This window comes from Branchiostoma lanceolatum, chromosome 12, assembly GCF_035083965.1.
Source record: "Branchiostoma lanceolatum isolate klBraLanc5 chromosome 12, klBraLanc5.hap2, whole genome shotgun sequence".
Lineage (NCBI taxonomy): Eukaryota > Metazoa > Chordata > Leptocardii > Amphioxiformes > Branchiostomatidae > Branchiostoma > Branchiostoma lanceolatum.
This window is the reverse complement of record NC_089733.1, coordinates 10,858,998-10,873,782: the sequence shown is the minus strand read 5'-3', so window position 1 is coordinate 10,873,782 and position 14,785 is coordinate 10,858,998. Positions and strand designations below refer to the sequence as shown.

The window sequence follows — 14,785 nt, the reverse complement described above, 5'->3', positions numbered from 1 at the left end:
ACCTATCTTTAACGTTATTTGATCCTTCAGCACTTTTGTTGGTACGAGACTGCTCTCCCCAGCTTGAAATGGAACAATCCAAAAATCTAACCTCGTTTTCAACCCTCCTGTGGGGTTAGTGACTTTTATAATCGATGCTGAAGTTTTGTTTTCCTTTGATACTGTGTACGTGACCGTTTCTTCAAACACACCGGCGTTACGCCTGTAAAACTACGACATTCGCCGCTAACCATGTTAGATCTAGGTCAAGATAATCTGCCATTTTCTTTGTAAATGTAGCAAGATGTCGGACGACTGGCAACAATAAACTGGTGCATATTAAGGGAGAGGGGCGTCAATGTCACAAGCGTTTTCTAAGATCTGGTTCTGGACAATGCTGTGCCAAGGCAATACTAGAAATGGTTCAGGTGACTTCAACGTGCATTTAAGTACTTGGCTATGGGTGTCTTGAAGTAAAGGGTGAGGGGGCTTTAATGTCAAGGGCATTTCAATAGGGAAAGATGTATTCGCAGGAACCATGGGGGCATGACTTTTAACCTCCGCTATTATCAAGGTCATGTGTGGTTTTAAAAGTCTCAACCAAACTCCCTGTGTGTTCTATTTTGGACAATGGCATATAACATCATATGAATGGCTCAACTTTCGTAGTTATCTAAGCTCTTTGATAAAAATCAGTTTTCTTCGATCTTCATTCATTGTCAAAATTCTTGAGAAGGCGGTCGACCATCCCTTTTGTCTCTGACACTGGCATCCTCACATCTGCTTGAAGATTCAGATATCCGAACCCCGTAACCTTTGACACGGATTTGCCAAGACCCGGTTGGTTGTTAGTCTATGCAGCAGACTTCTCCGGGGAATGTTTTGGTTTAGTATTGCCTTCTCTTTTTCACGATTACGTACCGATTTGTCTGATCAATGTTGGAGAGAATGGTTGTAATCTGGACACGGCAGCCATCGGGAAAAAGCGGGTAATCGAAAAAACGCGGTAATTAAAACTTGAGCAGTCTGGTTTCAAGACTATCCAGCTGTTTACGCCTCAGTTGGGCTTCCCGGAGCGAGGTTAGGTTATAGCGTGCACATGTAGACAACTCCTCGGGGCCACACTGCACCATGCTCCGCCGCCATTCCCCGATCGCCAGCGCCCTGCTCCTCGGCGCCTGGCTCGCCTCCGCCCGAGGGGATCCAGTGGTCCGCACGGCGACTGCCTCCGTCCGCGGCGTCACCAAGCGTTTCTCCGGTGCCGGGCTTAGCCGTGATGTGGACATCTTCAAGGGGGTTCCCTACGCCGACCCGCCGGTGGGGAGACTGCGGTTCCGCCCGCCCAGACCCAAGAGTCTTGCCGGTGAACTTGACGCCCGAACGTTCAGCATGGTCTGCCCGCAAAGCGGCTATGGCCCCGATGTACCCGACCCTTCGTTGCAAAGCGAGGACTGCTTGACGCTGAACCTGTATGTTCCAAAACCAACGGTGAGTGCGAAGTACTAAGTATCTTAATAGCCTGGATCCCAGACTGTTTCCAGGACCTTTTATACAAACCAGCTCCTCGGCTCTTTTATACAAACCAGCATCCCAGCCCCCTGAGCTAGACCCTGAGGGGCCGGGGCTGCGGTAAAATTCCTTGGGGGGGGGGGGGGGGGGGTGTTGGCCCTAGCCGAGGAGCTGGTCAGTAGGCCCTGGAACGGTTTGATATTCAGCCTTTCGGCCCCCGAAAACTGTTTAATATTGTTATTGTTATAATTTGTAATGTACCAGAAAAGTCTGGTATATGTTAGGACAAGTTGGCTAGCAGCCCGTACATTGAAGGCATTGGTTATATGTATTTGCATAGTTCGGATTCCGGTGAAGTTGTTGTGGTGTCAGCCGATACTCTATTTTGTACATGTCGTGGGCTGAAAACTTCGGATATCATTGACCCGTGTGGACTTTCGCTTTCCCCTTATTTACTTTCACTTTTTTGCCAAGTAGACAGGCTTGTATCTGGTAATTGGATCTAAGGGGGCAAGCCAGCTAAATTGCTGGTTGTTTTCAACGTCTGAAACTATGAATGGTGATGCGCCTGATGAAAGGACACTCGTTTTGTGAAAAACCGAACATATCAATTAAAACATGTTCGAAGACAAGTCTATCACCTCACCTCTGCTTGGAGATTCTGTAGGCGGGTTGCTGAAAGGGAGTGAAATGTGACGGGGGTCGGCGAAGGGGTCATTCAGGGTCACCCAGCTGGGTGACATTCGACCGTTTTCGTGGGACAGACCATTGTTGGAAGGAGGGGTGGGTAGGGTTGCCGTCAATAGTTAAGATGATTCGTCGGATGTTTGCACTCACATGACTATGACGTCATTTTAGTCCGCCATGTTGGATGATTAAACCCGGAAGTTGCTTAGTAAATGGTGAATTCGGAATAAGAATAATGGCTTTTCGATTGACTAATGGGCTGATTGTGCTGTGCAATGCTGCTCCCCAATCCCCGCTATTCTCGATTAGCGAGTTACACATGCATTTGTAGCCCACACATGCAAATGCGTAACTCTATGGCCCGCTAACTCCTTCACTATTTTTCATGAACCCTTGAAGTCTGTTAGAGACTAAGTAAACGCTGTCAAGGAGGCTAATGACGAGGTTAGGTAATGACCAGTTTAACCGCCTCAGCTGTTGGCGTTTAAGGTTGCTTTGAAGTGTGTTTCTCTTTGCTCGCTCTGTTTTTAAAGAAAACCCAAAACCACTAGCCCAGAGAGCACCCCGCCAATTGCCCGAGCCCCATTTACCAGGTTGTCAATCATCATCATCATCATCATGTCACCAATGACACACCAGGACTGCATCAAGCATCTCCAAGTAGATGTTGGGAGGAGAGATCGTAACGTTTTCAAGCTACCTAGTTTTATTCTGACATAACCCTCTCAACTTTTTTACTTCGCTTCTTGACAGACAAGGACGACGTGGCACCTGACTGAAGTTTTTCATTACTTATTTTAACAGTGCCACGTACAGAGAACAATATGCCCATTCTTACACCTGGGTGGAGTGAGGAAAGTCGTGTAAATTGCTCTCAACTTTAAAATGGGGCATCCAGGATATGCTACGATATTACCTCCTTGGTGGGATATGACTTAAGTTCTCCTAACAGTATGTACAATAAGTGAACAAAGTTCTTTATCACAGACACCAAAACCTTGTCAAAGAACTAATTCTCTTAGACAGAATGATCCAAGGTAGTAAGGAGCTTTGTTATGTTGCATCAGTTGTTGGTCTTGAAGATATATTAATTAGAAGTTGCCTCAAGCACCGGACGACTCTCTCCATGCAAACATTAAAGGGCTTCTGTGTCCTGTTACGATCTTCCTTTTCAACATCTGCATCGCTTCATTCGTCCTTTGTATGGGGGACCCTCAGGCGTTAAACTTAAACCTCGGCACGTTAAAGAACCCAACACACTTCTGGAGAAGAACAGAGGATACAGTGTGCTTGGCTGTATCGTATAGCAAAGCCGCATTTCAGTGTCATGCTTCACCTCAATGTAGGATGACTACTTTACACTTTTTATAAGACTGTCCGAGAATCCTGTTAACATGTTACAGAACCTAAGCAAGGCGGCCTGGTGCACGTTACGGCTGTCGGTACGACCAAAGCAATTCCAGCTGCCAAGCTTCCGTTTTACGCTAATGCGTCAATCATGGACCTCGTCTGTTCTTGCCGACGGGTCGCTTTTCCTACCCGCTCAGCTCACTGGTCACGTTCGGAACGTTACTTTCAATGGGCCGTGGGGCTACGTGGAGAATTCCAAACAGCTCGAAAACAAACATACATGCACACGATAGCCTGAGTGCCAGCCTTTTTAGCTTCCGTACGCTACCCAAGCTCCGCTCCTTGGCCGGCAGCGGAGCTTGGGTAGCGCAGCGGAGCTTGGGTAGCGTACGGAAGTTAACAAGGTAGCTGGCACTCAGGCTATGCACACGAGGCTCTCTCCAGAATGTGTCGTATGGCGGAGTGGCTATAGCTAGGCTAGCGGACAAGAGACCGACAGGGCACGGGTACGATTCCTGGTGCTCCTGGCTAGCTTAGTAGCTGTTGTGTCCACCCTCACTCCACCCAGGTGTAAAAATGGGTACCTGACTACTGTTGGGGAGGAAAAAGGTGGTGGAAGGAAATGGGATGGGCTCCGCCTTCCAATACCGTGCCCTAGACACAGTGGATAACAACCTACTGTCCATACGGCCTCAAAAAGACTATGGGACTAATTTTTCCGTTACCTCCCCAAAAGGTGGTGTTGTATGTCTAGAGAGGGTGAAATTGGCCCTAAAACAAGCAGATTGCAGATACAAACTTGCCTAGGGCGACCACTCAAGAGAGTCACTGAGCCAAAGCGCTCACTATGGACAGGTGGCCTCCATAAACAAGTTACAGACCAGGGTGAGAGGACATTTCCCCCAAGAGTGCCTCATTAGACTTGATCGCCGTCGACACTGCGCGTTACAAGAAATACAAGTGACAAGAATTATGAACGTCACAAAATGTATAATTCATTCATTGGGAGACTAGTGAAGTGAAAAAAAAACCCGCATCATCAAGGGGTTGCGTAGCAATTCCCTTTTAGTTGGAGTGTAGGATACATTTTGTGTGCTGCATCGTTGTTATCATCGTGTGTAATTAGAGGGAACATTGGGGTCATGGTGTAGTTTCGCGTGTTGCTGAGAATGTTGTGTTTGGTATTAACCACGAAAAGCGCCCTCTAGCAGGTGTTCTACACACTACACGTCTCAACAAAGTTGCTGTTGTCATACACATCCAGCCGCAGGATGGCGCTGTTATGGTGTGGATCCACGGCGGTGCGTTCCAGCTCGGGTCCGGATCAGGATATGACGCAACGGCGCTGGCCGCCATCGGTGACGTCATCACCATAACCTTCAACTACCGACTTGGACCCCTTGGGTTCCTCAGCACAGGTCAGAGGTCACCATATTCATCTGTATATGATTTGTCATTTTTTTCGGTTACGTTGATGTTTCTAAAATGAGTGTCTTTATGGGGAGTTGACAACGCTTTACGCTAAATCAAGCAACAATATCTACGTATTGTGCTAAATTCAGAAAGAAAATCACACAGTATGTGACCACCTCGCTTCGAATTATTAGCTTTCCCTACGAATTGCGGTCAATTACAATAGCTTACCTATGGAAGAGGGACATGCAGCCAATAGCCCCACACCTACCACCCACCACCCCCGTCCTAATTCGCAGCCATCATAGCAGGCTCCACGGCTGGCATTTTGATACTGTTTTCTTATCGACTTTTCAATATTAGTACATAATAACATCTCATCTAAAGCTCTTTTCAGACAAGGGAAAAGACGTTTTAGTGCTAAAAAAGAGCCCAAAAGCACACGTACACGTCCGCTTAAGTTAAAGATTAATGACATAAAAGTTCAGATTTTATTTCTGGGTCGTACAGGAGACGCGGTTTCCCCCGGAAACTTCGGGATGTTGGACCAGGTCGAGGTTCTGAAGTGGGTACAAGAGAACATACAAGGTATGGAAATAAGACTTTTACTCATTTACTTATATTTGTTTCCGAGATGGCAGCATTGACAACGAAATTATCTCATAACGTGGGTTTACACAGTAAACTGCATTCTCGCGGGTTTTTGAATTGGGGTTAGTCCGTTTCCGTTATATTTTGCACGAATGCTGAAATATCATACGCCCCATTTCCATCGAGGACGTACGTAGTATGCTTCATAGTATATCTTTGCTCACGTTTGTTTTTCTTGGTAGTGTAATTAATTTCTAGCATCTTTTGACAAAAACAGGGCAAGTTTTTAGAAGACTTTGATTCATCTGAAGTTAGTACAATGAATTCAATATTGTTGTAATGTAGAGATTCCAGGGTAGTGACATAACGTACATTGCGGCTCCCACTCTGTTCTTAGCGTTTGGAGGCAATCCCGGCAAGGTCACCATATTTGGCGAGAGTGCGGGCGGGGCCAGCGTGGGGATGCACCTCGTCTCCCCGGCCAGTAGGGGGCTCTTCTCCCGAGCGATCATGCAGGTAAGAACAGGCTGTTTGTCACGTGGCCATGACGTAACCTGACGTCCACCGTCTTGATTGGTTAAAGATGCGTGCGAGTAAAGTTTTATACAATTTAGACATCCTAGGCATGTCTGTTTTTGCCTGGCCATCTTCAGAGAGCACCAGGCTTGGACTAACCCAATTTATAACAGTGTTAGAAAGGATAAAGCTTTTTATTTGCCCTTCGGTTTGTTCAGATTGCACATAAATGACCCCAGCTTTGAAATCTGACCCTTGAATTCGAGTCATTGTCTTTGATACATTGCAGCAAGGACATTATATAATGTCCTTGATTGCAGTTAGTATTGTTTCATTTTGACGGAAAGCAGTAACATCTAATTTAAATCTAGAATTTTAATGGTAAAATGTAATGTACGAAAATCTATGTTTATCTACTCCTTCTACATCTAATTACTTTTGTATTTCCAGAGTGGCACGGGTTTGACCGACTTCGCCTTCCGACCGTCTAGTGTGGCGGACGCCGTGAGCTTGGCGGAACAACTGGCCTGCAATACCTCCAGCAGCCGCACGATAGTGTCATGCCTCCGTGAGGTAGAGGCCCAAGTCCTGGTCAACTCACAACCACAACAGGTCGGTTCTTTGGCTCTCTACTAAATTTTGTTTGGGTGTCTGAAGTGATGTCATAGCCATCATATTGTTTGAACCTAGACAAGTCAGACCTATAGACTTACATATGTATAATGTGTTTGCACGTCAAGTGACCATGACTTTCACAAATTCATATTTACCTTCCGATTTAACCACCTAGTATGGCGGATAGTACTTGCACTTACGTCATAATCACGTGAATTCAAACACCATATTAGGAATGAAAATGCATCTCGATCAAATTCCGATCACTGAAAAGGTTTAATCCACCTGGATCGAATAAAGGTTCTCATTGAATAAAGCAACCTACAGTACATATGTTTTCTTTGCAGATGTTGAAAGCAAAATGGATCCCAGTACTGGATGGAAACTTCCTACACAAAAGCCCACGCGACTCTTTTCAAGATGGCGACTTCCAGCGGTCCGCCATCTTGTTAGGGACGGCCTCGGACGAGGGGGCGTTGATGCTATTGATGGAACAGCCGACTTTCCTCGCCATGCAGAACCCCGGGATCAGCCGACCCGATTACGAGTCTATCATATCAAACTGGGCCAATTACATGTACGGAGACGCCGCCGACTTGGTTAAAGAAGCAGTTCTGTACCGCTACACTGATTGGTCAGACGGGTCAGATTCAGCCAATCGCGTGCAGTACGTCCGGCAGACGACAGACTTCTACTTCGTCTGTCCCACCAATGAGATTGCAGAGATTTACGCGGGAGCTGGAGAGAACGTCTATATGTATCAGCTCACTCACAGGTAAGTCTTATTCTTCCGGTGGCAAAATCGTAACTAACGGCGTCGCGACAGATCGATCTTGTCCGTCAGCATACAGTTACGACATAGTCACCGGAAGATCTGCTTAGAGATTTAAGTCAAGCAGTGTTGGAGCCAAGCTCATCGGACCACACCTACTCTAATCGACGAGTGTTTTGGGTTGTTTAACATACTGAAGTTTGATGCATGAGGATTCCACATACTAGTACACGGGCCCGAACGCTTAATGTCCATTCCGAAGAACGAACTATGCACTGTGATCTTACCAAGTGATTTTATTACGTATCTTCACATGCGTTAGCATCTTTTTTTTTGGGGACAGGTAGCTTTTGCAGATATGTCGACTTTTGACGATGTGCTCAAGTTGCGACATTGCTTATAATGAAACCACTAATTTCCTGCAGGTCCGTTGGTTGAATATCTTGGGTAACCGAAAACGCAACTTTTTTTTCGAAGCCTTTACCTTTAGCCTGCTAAGGCAGCCGTTTGGCACCAGATCTGCATTGGTTATTAGGCTAGGCTGCAGAAACATTATAATCGGAGGTAACCCCCTTTGTTTTCTATTGCTGCAGGTCTGGTGCGTCGAACACGCCGCCATGGGTCGGCGTGCGTCACGCTGATGACGTACAGTACGTGTTCGGCTTCCCGCTGCTGCCGCCGTACGACCTGCCCGAGTACGAACACCAGGACGAAACCCTGGCCGTCAATGTCATGCGGTTTTGGAGCAACTTCGCTCACACCGGGTAAGAATGGGACATTTTAAGGTTTTACTTGCGTGAAAACTTCTTTTTTGTTTTTAGTGTGTCTATTTGTTTGTGTTGCTGTGTGTATGTAGTCTACCCGTGTCCAAATTTTCTCCTCCTGGCTGAGTTGACCCGGGTCCCATGTTTGATCCACTCAAACCGGGAAGGACCCCTACTCTTTTCGACAAGTATGTTGGGTTCTTTAATGTGCTCGAGGCGTGGCTGTCCTAAACACTGGCATGTGAACATCCGACGAAATCCAAAGAGACGTCCAAAATGGTGTACATTTCATGGACCAACCAGACACAGTACCCCGCAGAACGTCATACAGATATATATGTTAGAAGAAATACAAAACTCTTCCGGCTTTCAGCATGTCTTATAAATAACTTAAAGTAATGTTCTTTAACTAAGAAAATTGTGCGCATTACCGTTTCTTCTTGCCGCACCTTTAAGGAACCCAAACCGCGACGCGGACGGGGCTCGTCTTGAAGACGTCACAAGATGGCCGAAGTTCTCAAGAAACGGGACGAACAGCTTAGCGTACAAGAAACTGGAGCCGGGTCTTCCTAACGGCCGCGCCCTGCGAGCAGAGTTCTGCGCCTTCTGGGACAGATACATACCTCACGTGCTGAACATCAACTCAGGTGTGTAATGCATTGGCAGGGACAGGGTAAAATATAGAGCTTTGCTAAACCACGTAGTTTAGTTTGAAAATAGAAAAATGGAAATGCTGAAACAGTTTTCAATTTGCTTTGACGCCTGTCAGATACCACTATGTGGGAAGAGGCGTTTGTGTTAAAAAAGCAATATTTAAGAAAAGTGGCATTTCTGTGTATGATTACTTAAGTTCCATATATAGCTTCAATGAAAGTTTCTATACTTGTCATGGAGGCGAACGTATCGCAGCTTCTGTTTCTACAACTGATTATAAACAAGATATGATATACGTTGATAATGATTAATTCTTTGATAATTACTTCTGTGTATTGTTCCAGATCTGAAGATATCCACCAGATGTCGCGAGTCGGTACCATCTGCAGCCTCATCATCAACGATAAGCAGTCGATTATTTACAGTTTTGTTTGTTTTATTGATTTGTTTAATGAACTAGCGTGGACTCTTACGTTGAGTTATTCCAACACGCAGCAAAAAATAAAAGAAACGATCGTCTCTCTACGGCCTTCCTCATGATGAATGACCCATTAGTTGAAACACGTGACCCATGGACACGTGACTCCAGTAATGGGTCAAAGGTGACTGGAAGTCTATACCTTCCCCGTCACGTCCGTTGATGGAATCACGTGTTTGAATGGTCACGTGACTGAAGTATTGGGTCAGTAACCCTGAGCAAGGCCTTTGAGATGGTCAAAATTTCGAAATCTTGGAATCAACGCTAAGTTAACGACAATGTCCAATGAATCGTCGATTATTTCTTTGAAAAAAGAGTCTTTAGAATCTGAAAAGATGTCGTCAGTGTTCTACCTCATTTTGTGTGAATCAAGACCTGTTGCATATGTGGGTAGTTAAGTTACAAACTCTGTGTATTTATATCGAATGGTATTGTTATATGGATAAGTTGCAATGTGCATTTCCCCATCGCAAGAAATATTTTAAAGACGTTATCACAACTGAGATTCTTCTGAGACAAAATCTGTAAGGGGAAGGAGGCATTCGAAAGGAGACAAACAATCTAAAGAAACAAACAACAAACAAAAAGTCTTTGCTTCCCATCTCTGTTTGTTTATTGGTTTCTTCGTTGTATTTTCTTGGTATGATATTAACATCTCTTCCCAGACCCGCGCGTGCTCCATGATCCATAAGGGCAAAAAGTTGATCTGTTGCTAGTCTTGAACAATGCTGTTGTGAATATACACAATAGGTTCAAAACCCTTCGCCGCCCATGGAAATATAACTTTGCTGTTGTCCCCTATCATACAGCAAGACGAACTAGATTGAATGTTGAAGTGATTTTTTTAACATGACAACTATATGGCAAAAAAACTATATTTACTTTTAATTGGATTTATGTTGACGAAAAAGACCCTATGAGTCTTGCGTTGCCATTGCGTCCCCATGCGTATACTTTTATAGGAATTCGACTCATATAAAACGCCATCATTGGTTTATTTTTAGAGTGGATCTCACATGAGTTTTCCCCAACGTTCTAATTAAAAACGATTTCCCAGACGACCCCGTCGTTGGATGCATCGGAAGTGACGTCATGAATATGCTAATGAAGTCGTATGTGTAGGATGCCGGGTCCAGCTGTGACGTTTAACGGGCCAGGCGCTGTGGGAAAAGTGAGGAACATCAAGCGATTAAACTGTTTACATGAGACGCTGTGGCAAAAGTGAAAAACATCAAAAGAGTGAATGACGACCTCTGGCTTGAATAGATGGCAATGGAAAGGACAAGAAATGCACAATGACGCTACATTATGTAAATGATCGTAACAGGGGACTAAACCTTGACATTGACATCAAACGTTTTCTGAAACTTAAGGTCATAGCGGTGAGGCTGACATATCGTCAGATTTATCAAGATAACTTTAAAGGTCGAACAGTCCTCTAATGTGGCTAACTTTCCACCAATGAGACTTCGACAGTCTGCCTTGCGTAGCTTTTAACTAAGACATCAAGATCTAGCCATAAAGATCAAGACAAAACTAGTGTTGCAATGTCAGCTACATACGTGGCACGCTTCATCGCGTCAGAATTGACGTCTCCTTAAAATGAACATTCTTTAGCTTGTAAAGCAATGAATTTATTTCGTTTTTTCCGCCAAGTTTGTGGCAGTTTCGAAACATGTTCTCATTTTACAGTACTTTTTATGATGAAAGTCATACGTTCAAATGTTCATGAACATACATCGTTTCAATGGATCTATCAAGACGAGCATCTTCTCGTCCTTTTCTATGACCTAACACTGAGGCTCCATTATAGTAGGCTTCGCGGATGGGCTCTTCTGTTGGCTTATAATAGGATGTTTTCTTATTGTAGGTTGGACGGCTGTCAGAAACCCGTTACATTCAGAAAACAGCAGATGATATTAAAGCAACAAAAATTAGTTCAGTCACGATGTCTGCTTTTGAGGATACCTAATCTCCAAGCAGATGTTGCGGGGCAAACTTGTTTTGTTTTCCAACAGCTAGCTATAGCTGCCCGTTTCTATCACAAACTTCCTCTTCAACGGTTTTGGAGGAGGCGATTTGTGACTGAAACGGGCTGCTAGGAAAACGTATCGATTTTGCCCCCAACATCTGCTTGGAGAAGACATTAAAGGATACCTAAGTAAGACCCCTTTTGCACTAGAAGGCGACCGCTAAACGACCGTATAGCGACAAAAATTGGATTTGTGTGAACCTTGATTTCATAATTGGAACATAATGCAAGATGTGAAAGTACACAACAAAGCACACAAAACGTAAAACAATCGTTCTTTGTAAAATTCTTTGCACGATCTGTGAAATCTTTGGTCGTTCAGCGGTCGCAGCGCGGTCGCAACCTATAGTGGAAAGAGGGTGTAACATCCAGAAACTCACCACTAGCAGGACGATCCCGTCAGGACTGCTGCGATCGAGGCCACCAGAACACGATGTCCTCCCCTCTGTGACGCACCGGCGACGCTCGCTTGTTCCCGAACCCGCGCTTCGCGTCGGTGACTTCATCTGCCTCTCCCCCGTCATCCCGGCTCCCGTATCTCTGGTCCCCTAACCCTTCTCTCTCCACCTGGTGATGTAGTCGCTCCAGCATCTCTTCTATGGCGGCGTAACGCTCATTTTCAGCGCCTCTTTTGTTCCCGAAGCCCCGCTTGTTGCCCATGCCTCGCTTGTTGCCGAACCCCCGGGCGGCGAGAGCGTGCGTGTACGGCGCCCAGGCTCCCTTCTGCCCGAAGCCTCTCTTCTGGAACGCGATGCCTAACTCGTCGGGCTCGGACGCCGACTGACCGAAGTCGGCGAAACTGTCGTCTGTGTCGGTGATGTCGTTGCCATGGTGATCAGACGACAGGAAGGGCGGTTCGTACAGCGCGCGGACGGCGCTGCTCTCAGAAAGATGGAGCGACACGCACCCGAGAAGAAGAGCTTGTACGAACAGCATCTTTACCTGGAGATGGGCAAGTACCCTTTATCACATTTCCGTATCACTGAATCAGTGTAAAATCTAGTTATATCATATATTTCCACTGCGTTTTCCTCTACAATCTACGCCAGACACATTTAGTGACAGAAAAAGAGAACAGCTTAGCCAAGAGTTGGTTGAAACATTTGCCAAAACAGATAGTCGACCAGCAAGAGCCTTGTTTGGTCGGGTTGGAGTCTTCTGGCCAGTGATTCACACTTCTTGTAGGATTCTACCATTTCTAGCCACTTGAATATTATGATGACGGAATGCCGACAAATATCATAATGGATACAAGTTATACAACGACACCAATCCTCTTCAACGGAAATGAGTTCATTTCTAAAACGTGAAACAAGTGATTTACCCCTCAAGAACGTAATGTGTCTGACGAGATAACCAGATTCCTACAGATCGCTTTCGAACTGAACGGCCCAAAATTGTTGGATGTTAACCAAGACATCATTGAATCACAGCAAAACTCAAACGTCTATCCTTTTTAACAGTAAATATCTTATCTCTAAGAACAAATCACAAGGTTCACTTACCAACCTGCTTGCCGATGTTCCTTCGTGTCTCTCTGAAGCCCGGGTAGCTTTGAGCAGGTGTATCCACGGCAGACGCCTTTTAACTACCCGCAGCGCGCCGTCGTACGGGGGCTGCGGTCCCACATGCCCGGATCTGGGGCGGGTCCCTGGCGACATGCCTCCTAACGACGTCATTATCGCGGTTTGATTGGGACTGGATCCCACACTTTCCTCCCCAGCATTCTGACACGGGTCGAAGACGTACTTCTTTCAAGTCTTTCCGGCGCCTTTGAAGTCGAAAATCTTCACACGCAGCCGTCGCGACCTTGCGCCGTAACCAAAGTGTCGTTTTCGTGACACCCTTCAGAGGTCAAGTGTGGTTTAGAAGAGGTCCAACGGTAGGAAACCCCCCGCGACGCACACCCACAGCCCTGGGGCTCATTTGCATAACCAGCCGTGCTGCCGTGATGTCGTTAATGAGTCCCCAGCTCATCAACAGCACGGGAAGATGAGCTCATTAACACCGCGCTTTCGCAGAAGTCCTGCTACTGTGTACATGGTTTAATCAAGGGGGTGGAAATGATGGCTGGGTTCTTAGATGCAGACCGTGCCAGACGTTATATGAAACTATGTGATTTCATTTTACTTACTTTGAAAGTTTCAACCCAAGTAGTTAGTTTCTCCTCCCCCGAAAAAATCAAATGACCCCAGAAAAATTAAGTGAAGATGAACGTAGAAAGAAAGGTGGTTCGCCCGGATGCCAGGCCCCCGATCTCTATAATATATATCGCAGAGGGACCTATTGTAGAATTTCCTTGGCGGGGCCCTAGAGCCGAGGAGTTGGTCTGTGCACGTGTGGGCCCTGGAAATAGTATGGCACCCAGGCAGAAGATGGTAGGATCATGCGTTTTGAGAATCATATGAAGACGTTATATGACATCCAACTCCTGCGTGATTTCATTCTACCTTCTTTTAAAGTCTCTCGGTGCGTAGTTAGTTTACTCCCTCCTACATTAGATCTAGCCTGAGTGTCAACCTGTTTCAGTTCCAGACTCTACCTTCACCGTGAAGGTAGAGCCTTGCTATACGTTGCTATAAACCGGAAATGGCGTTCATTGGAACGACATTTTGGTCGTGGTGCAAGCCATAACGCCATTATACTTTGCAAATCATACACGGATGGGTGATTACTACGTAAACAGTCTGTGTGTTCAGAGTTCAAGGGTAAATACGTACTCGTACTACGGCAAACCCTGTTGCGACCTGGCTTTGCGTGGCATATTCAAGATCTCACCAAACTGAAGAGTTTACTTTAAAACCATGTGTTAAACCTCGACTATTACTTTGTTCATGAACATTCTCTCAAGATCAATTTCTGTGTCTATCTGAAACCACATTGTTTGTTCTCGCCATGATTCAGTGCTATGCCTTCAGGGAATATGTGTGCTGCTGGAACAAAGACGTAAAAGGTAACACAGTAATTATTCTAAGGGTCATTGGCTCTGAACCTGGTGAGTTTTATGACTGCTCACATTGCTCATTTGCCAACACTTCTGTGATATTTTCCCAGCATCATACCATTGCTCGCTCATCATGGTCTGACTGCGTCTTCAGCTATCTGTTATTTATCATTTATTGTTTGTTTTTGTTTTTGATTGTAACTTGTTCTGCCCCGATTCCCATATACATACCTCTAGGGCACTGACTGTCGGCTGTTGAAAAACGCATGTGCCAGACGGCTTGCAGTGTTGCAATTTCAACAGTCACTGCTTTCGTGAGAACTGATATAAATAAAGTTTTCAGTTTTGTCAGTTTCTAAATAAGTGTTTTGGGAGGCTTCCAGGGAAAACAATATCATCGGCAAACAAAATGACATGTCTTTCTAGATCTGTACGTGTAGAAATAGAAATTAGCCTGAGTACCAGCCTCCGTAGTGACCGC

General features: G+C 45.5%; 2 protein-coding genes across 2 annotated transcripts; one reads left to right on the top strand and one right to left on the bottom strand.

Moving 5' to 3' along the window:
* The first annotated feature begins 504 nt into the window (after nt 1-504).
* Nucleotides 505-10,151, top strand: LOC136446046 (acetylcholinesterase-like). The gene is made up of 9 exons (XM_066444321.1): nt 505-1,467; nt 4,790-4,943; nt 5,449-5,526; nt 5,927-6,045; nt 6,496-6,657; nt 7,008-7,435; nt 8,026-8,196; nt 8,653-8,843; nt 9,195-10,151. The coding sequence occupies exons 1-9, from the start codon at nt 1,111-1,113 to the stop codon at nt 9,308-9,310; spliced, it is 1,776 nt and encodes a 591-aa protein (XP_066300418.1). The 5' UTR covers nt 505-1,110; the 3' UTR covers nt 9,311-10,151.
* A 153-nt stretch (nt 10,152-10,304) lies between these two features.
* Nucleotides 10,305-13,477, bottom strand: LOC136446048 (uncharacterized). The gene is made up of 3 exons (XM_066444322.1): nt 12,866-13,477; nt 11,741-12,302; nt 10,305-10,488 (listed from the first exon to the last, which is right to left on the bottom strand). The coding sequence occupies exons 1-2, from the start codon at nt 13,037-13,039 to the stop codon at nt 11,760-11,762; spliced, it is 717 nt and encodes a 238-aa protein (XP_066300419.1). The 5' UTR covers nt 13,040-13,477; the 3' UTR covers nt 10,305-10,488; nt 11,741-11,759.
* Between the last annotated feature and the right edge of the window lie 1,308 nt (nt 13,478-14,785).

Coding starts and splice junctions, on each gene's coding strand:
- LOC136446046 (XM_066444321.1), top strand. CDS start 1,111: ATGCTCCGCCGCCATTCCCCGATCGCCAGCGCCCTGCTCCTCGGCGCC. Junction 1,468..4,789: donor TGTATGTTCCAAAACCAACG/GTGAGTGCGAAG, acceptor ATACACATCCAG/CCGCAGGATGGCGCTGTTAT. Junction 8,197..8,652: donor AGCAACTTCGCTCACACCGG/GTAAGAATGGGA, acceptor CGCACCTTTAAG/GAACCCAAACCGCGACGCGG.
- LOC136446048 (XM_066444322.1), bottom strand. CDS start 13,039: ATGACGTCGTTAGGAGGCATGTCGCCAGGGACCCGCCCCAGATCCGGG. Junction 12,303..12,865: donor GAACATCGGCAAGCAGGTTG/GTAAGTGAACCT, acceptor GCCCATCTCCAG/GTAAAGATGCTGTTCGTACA.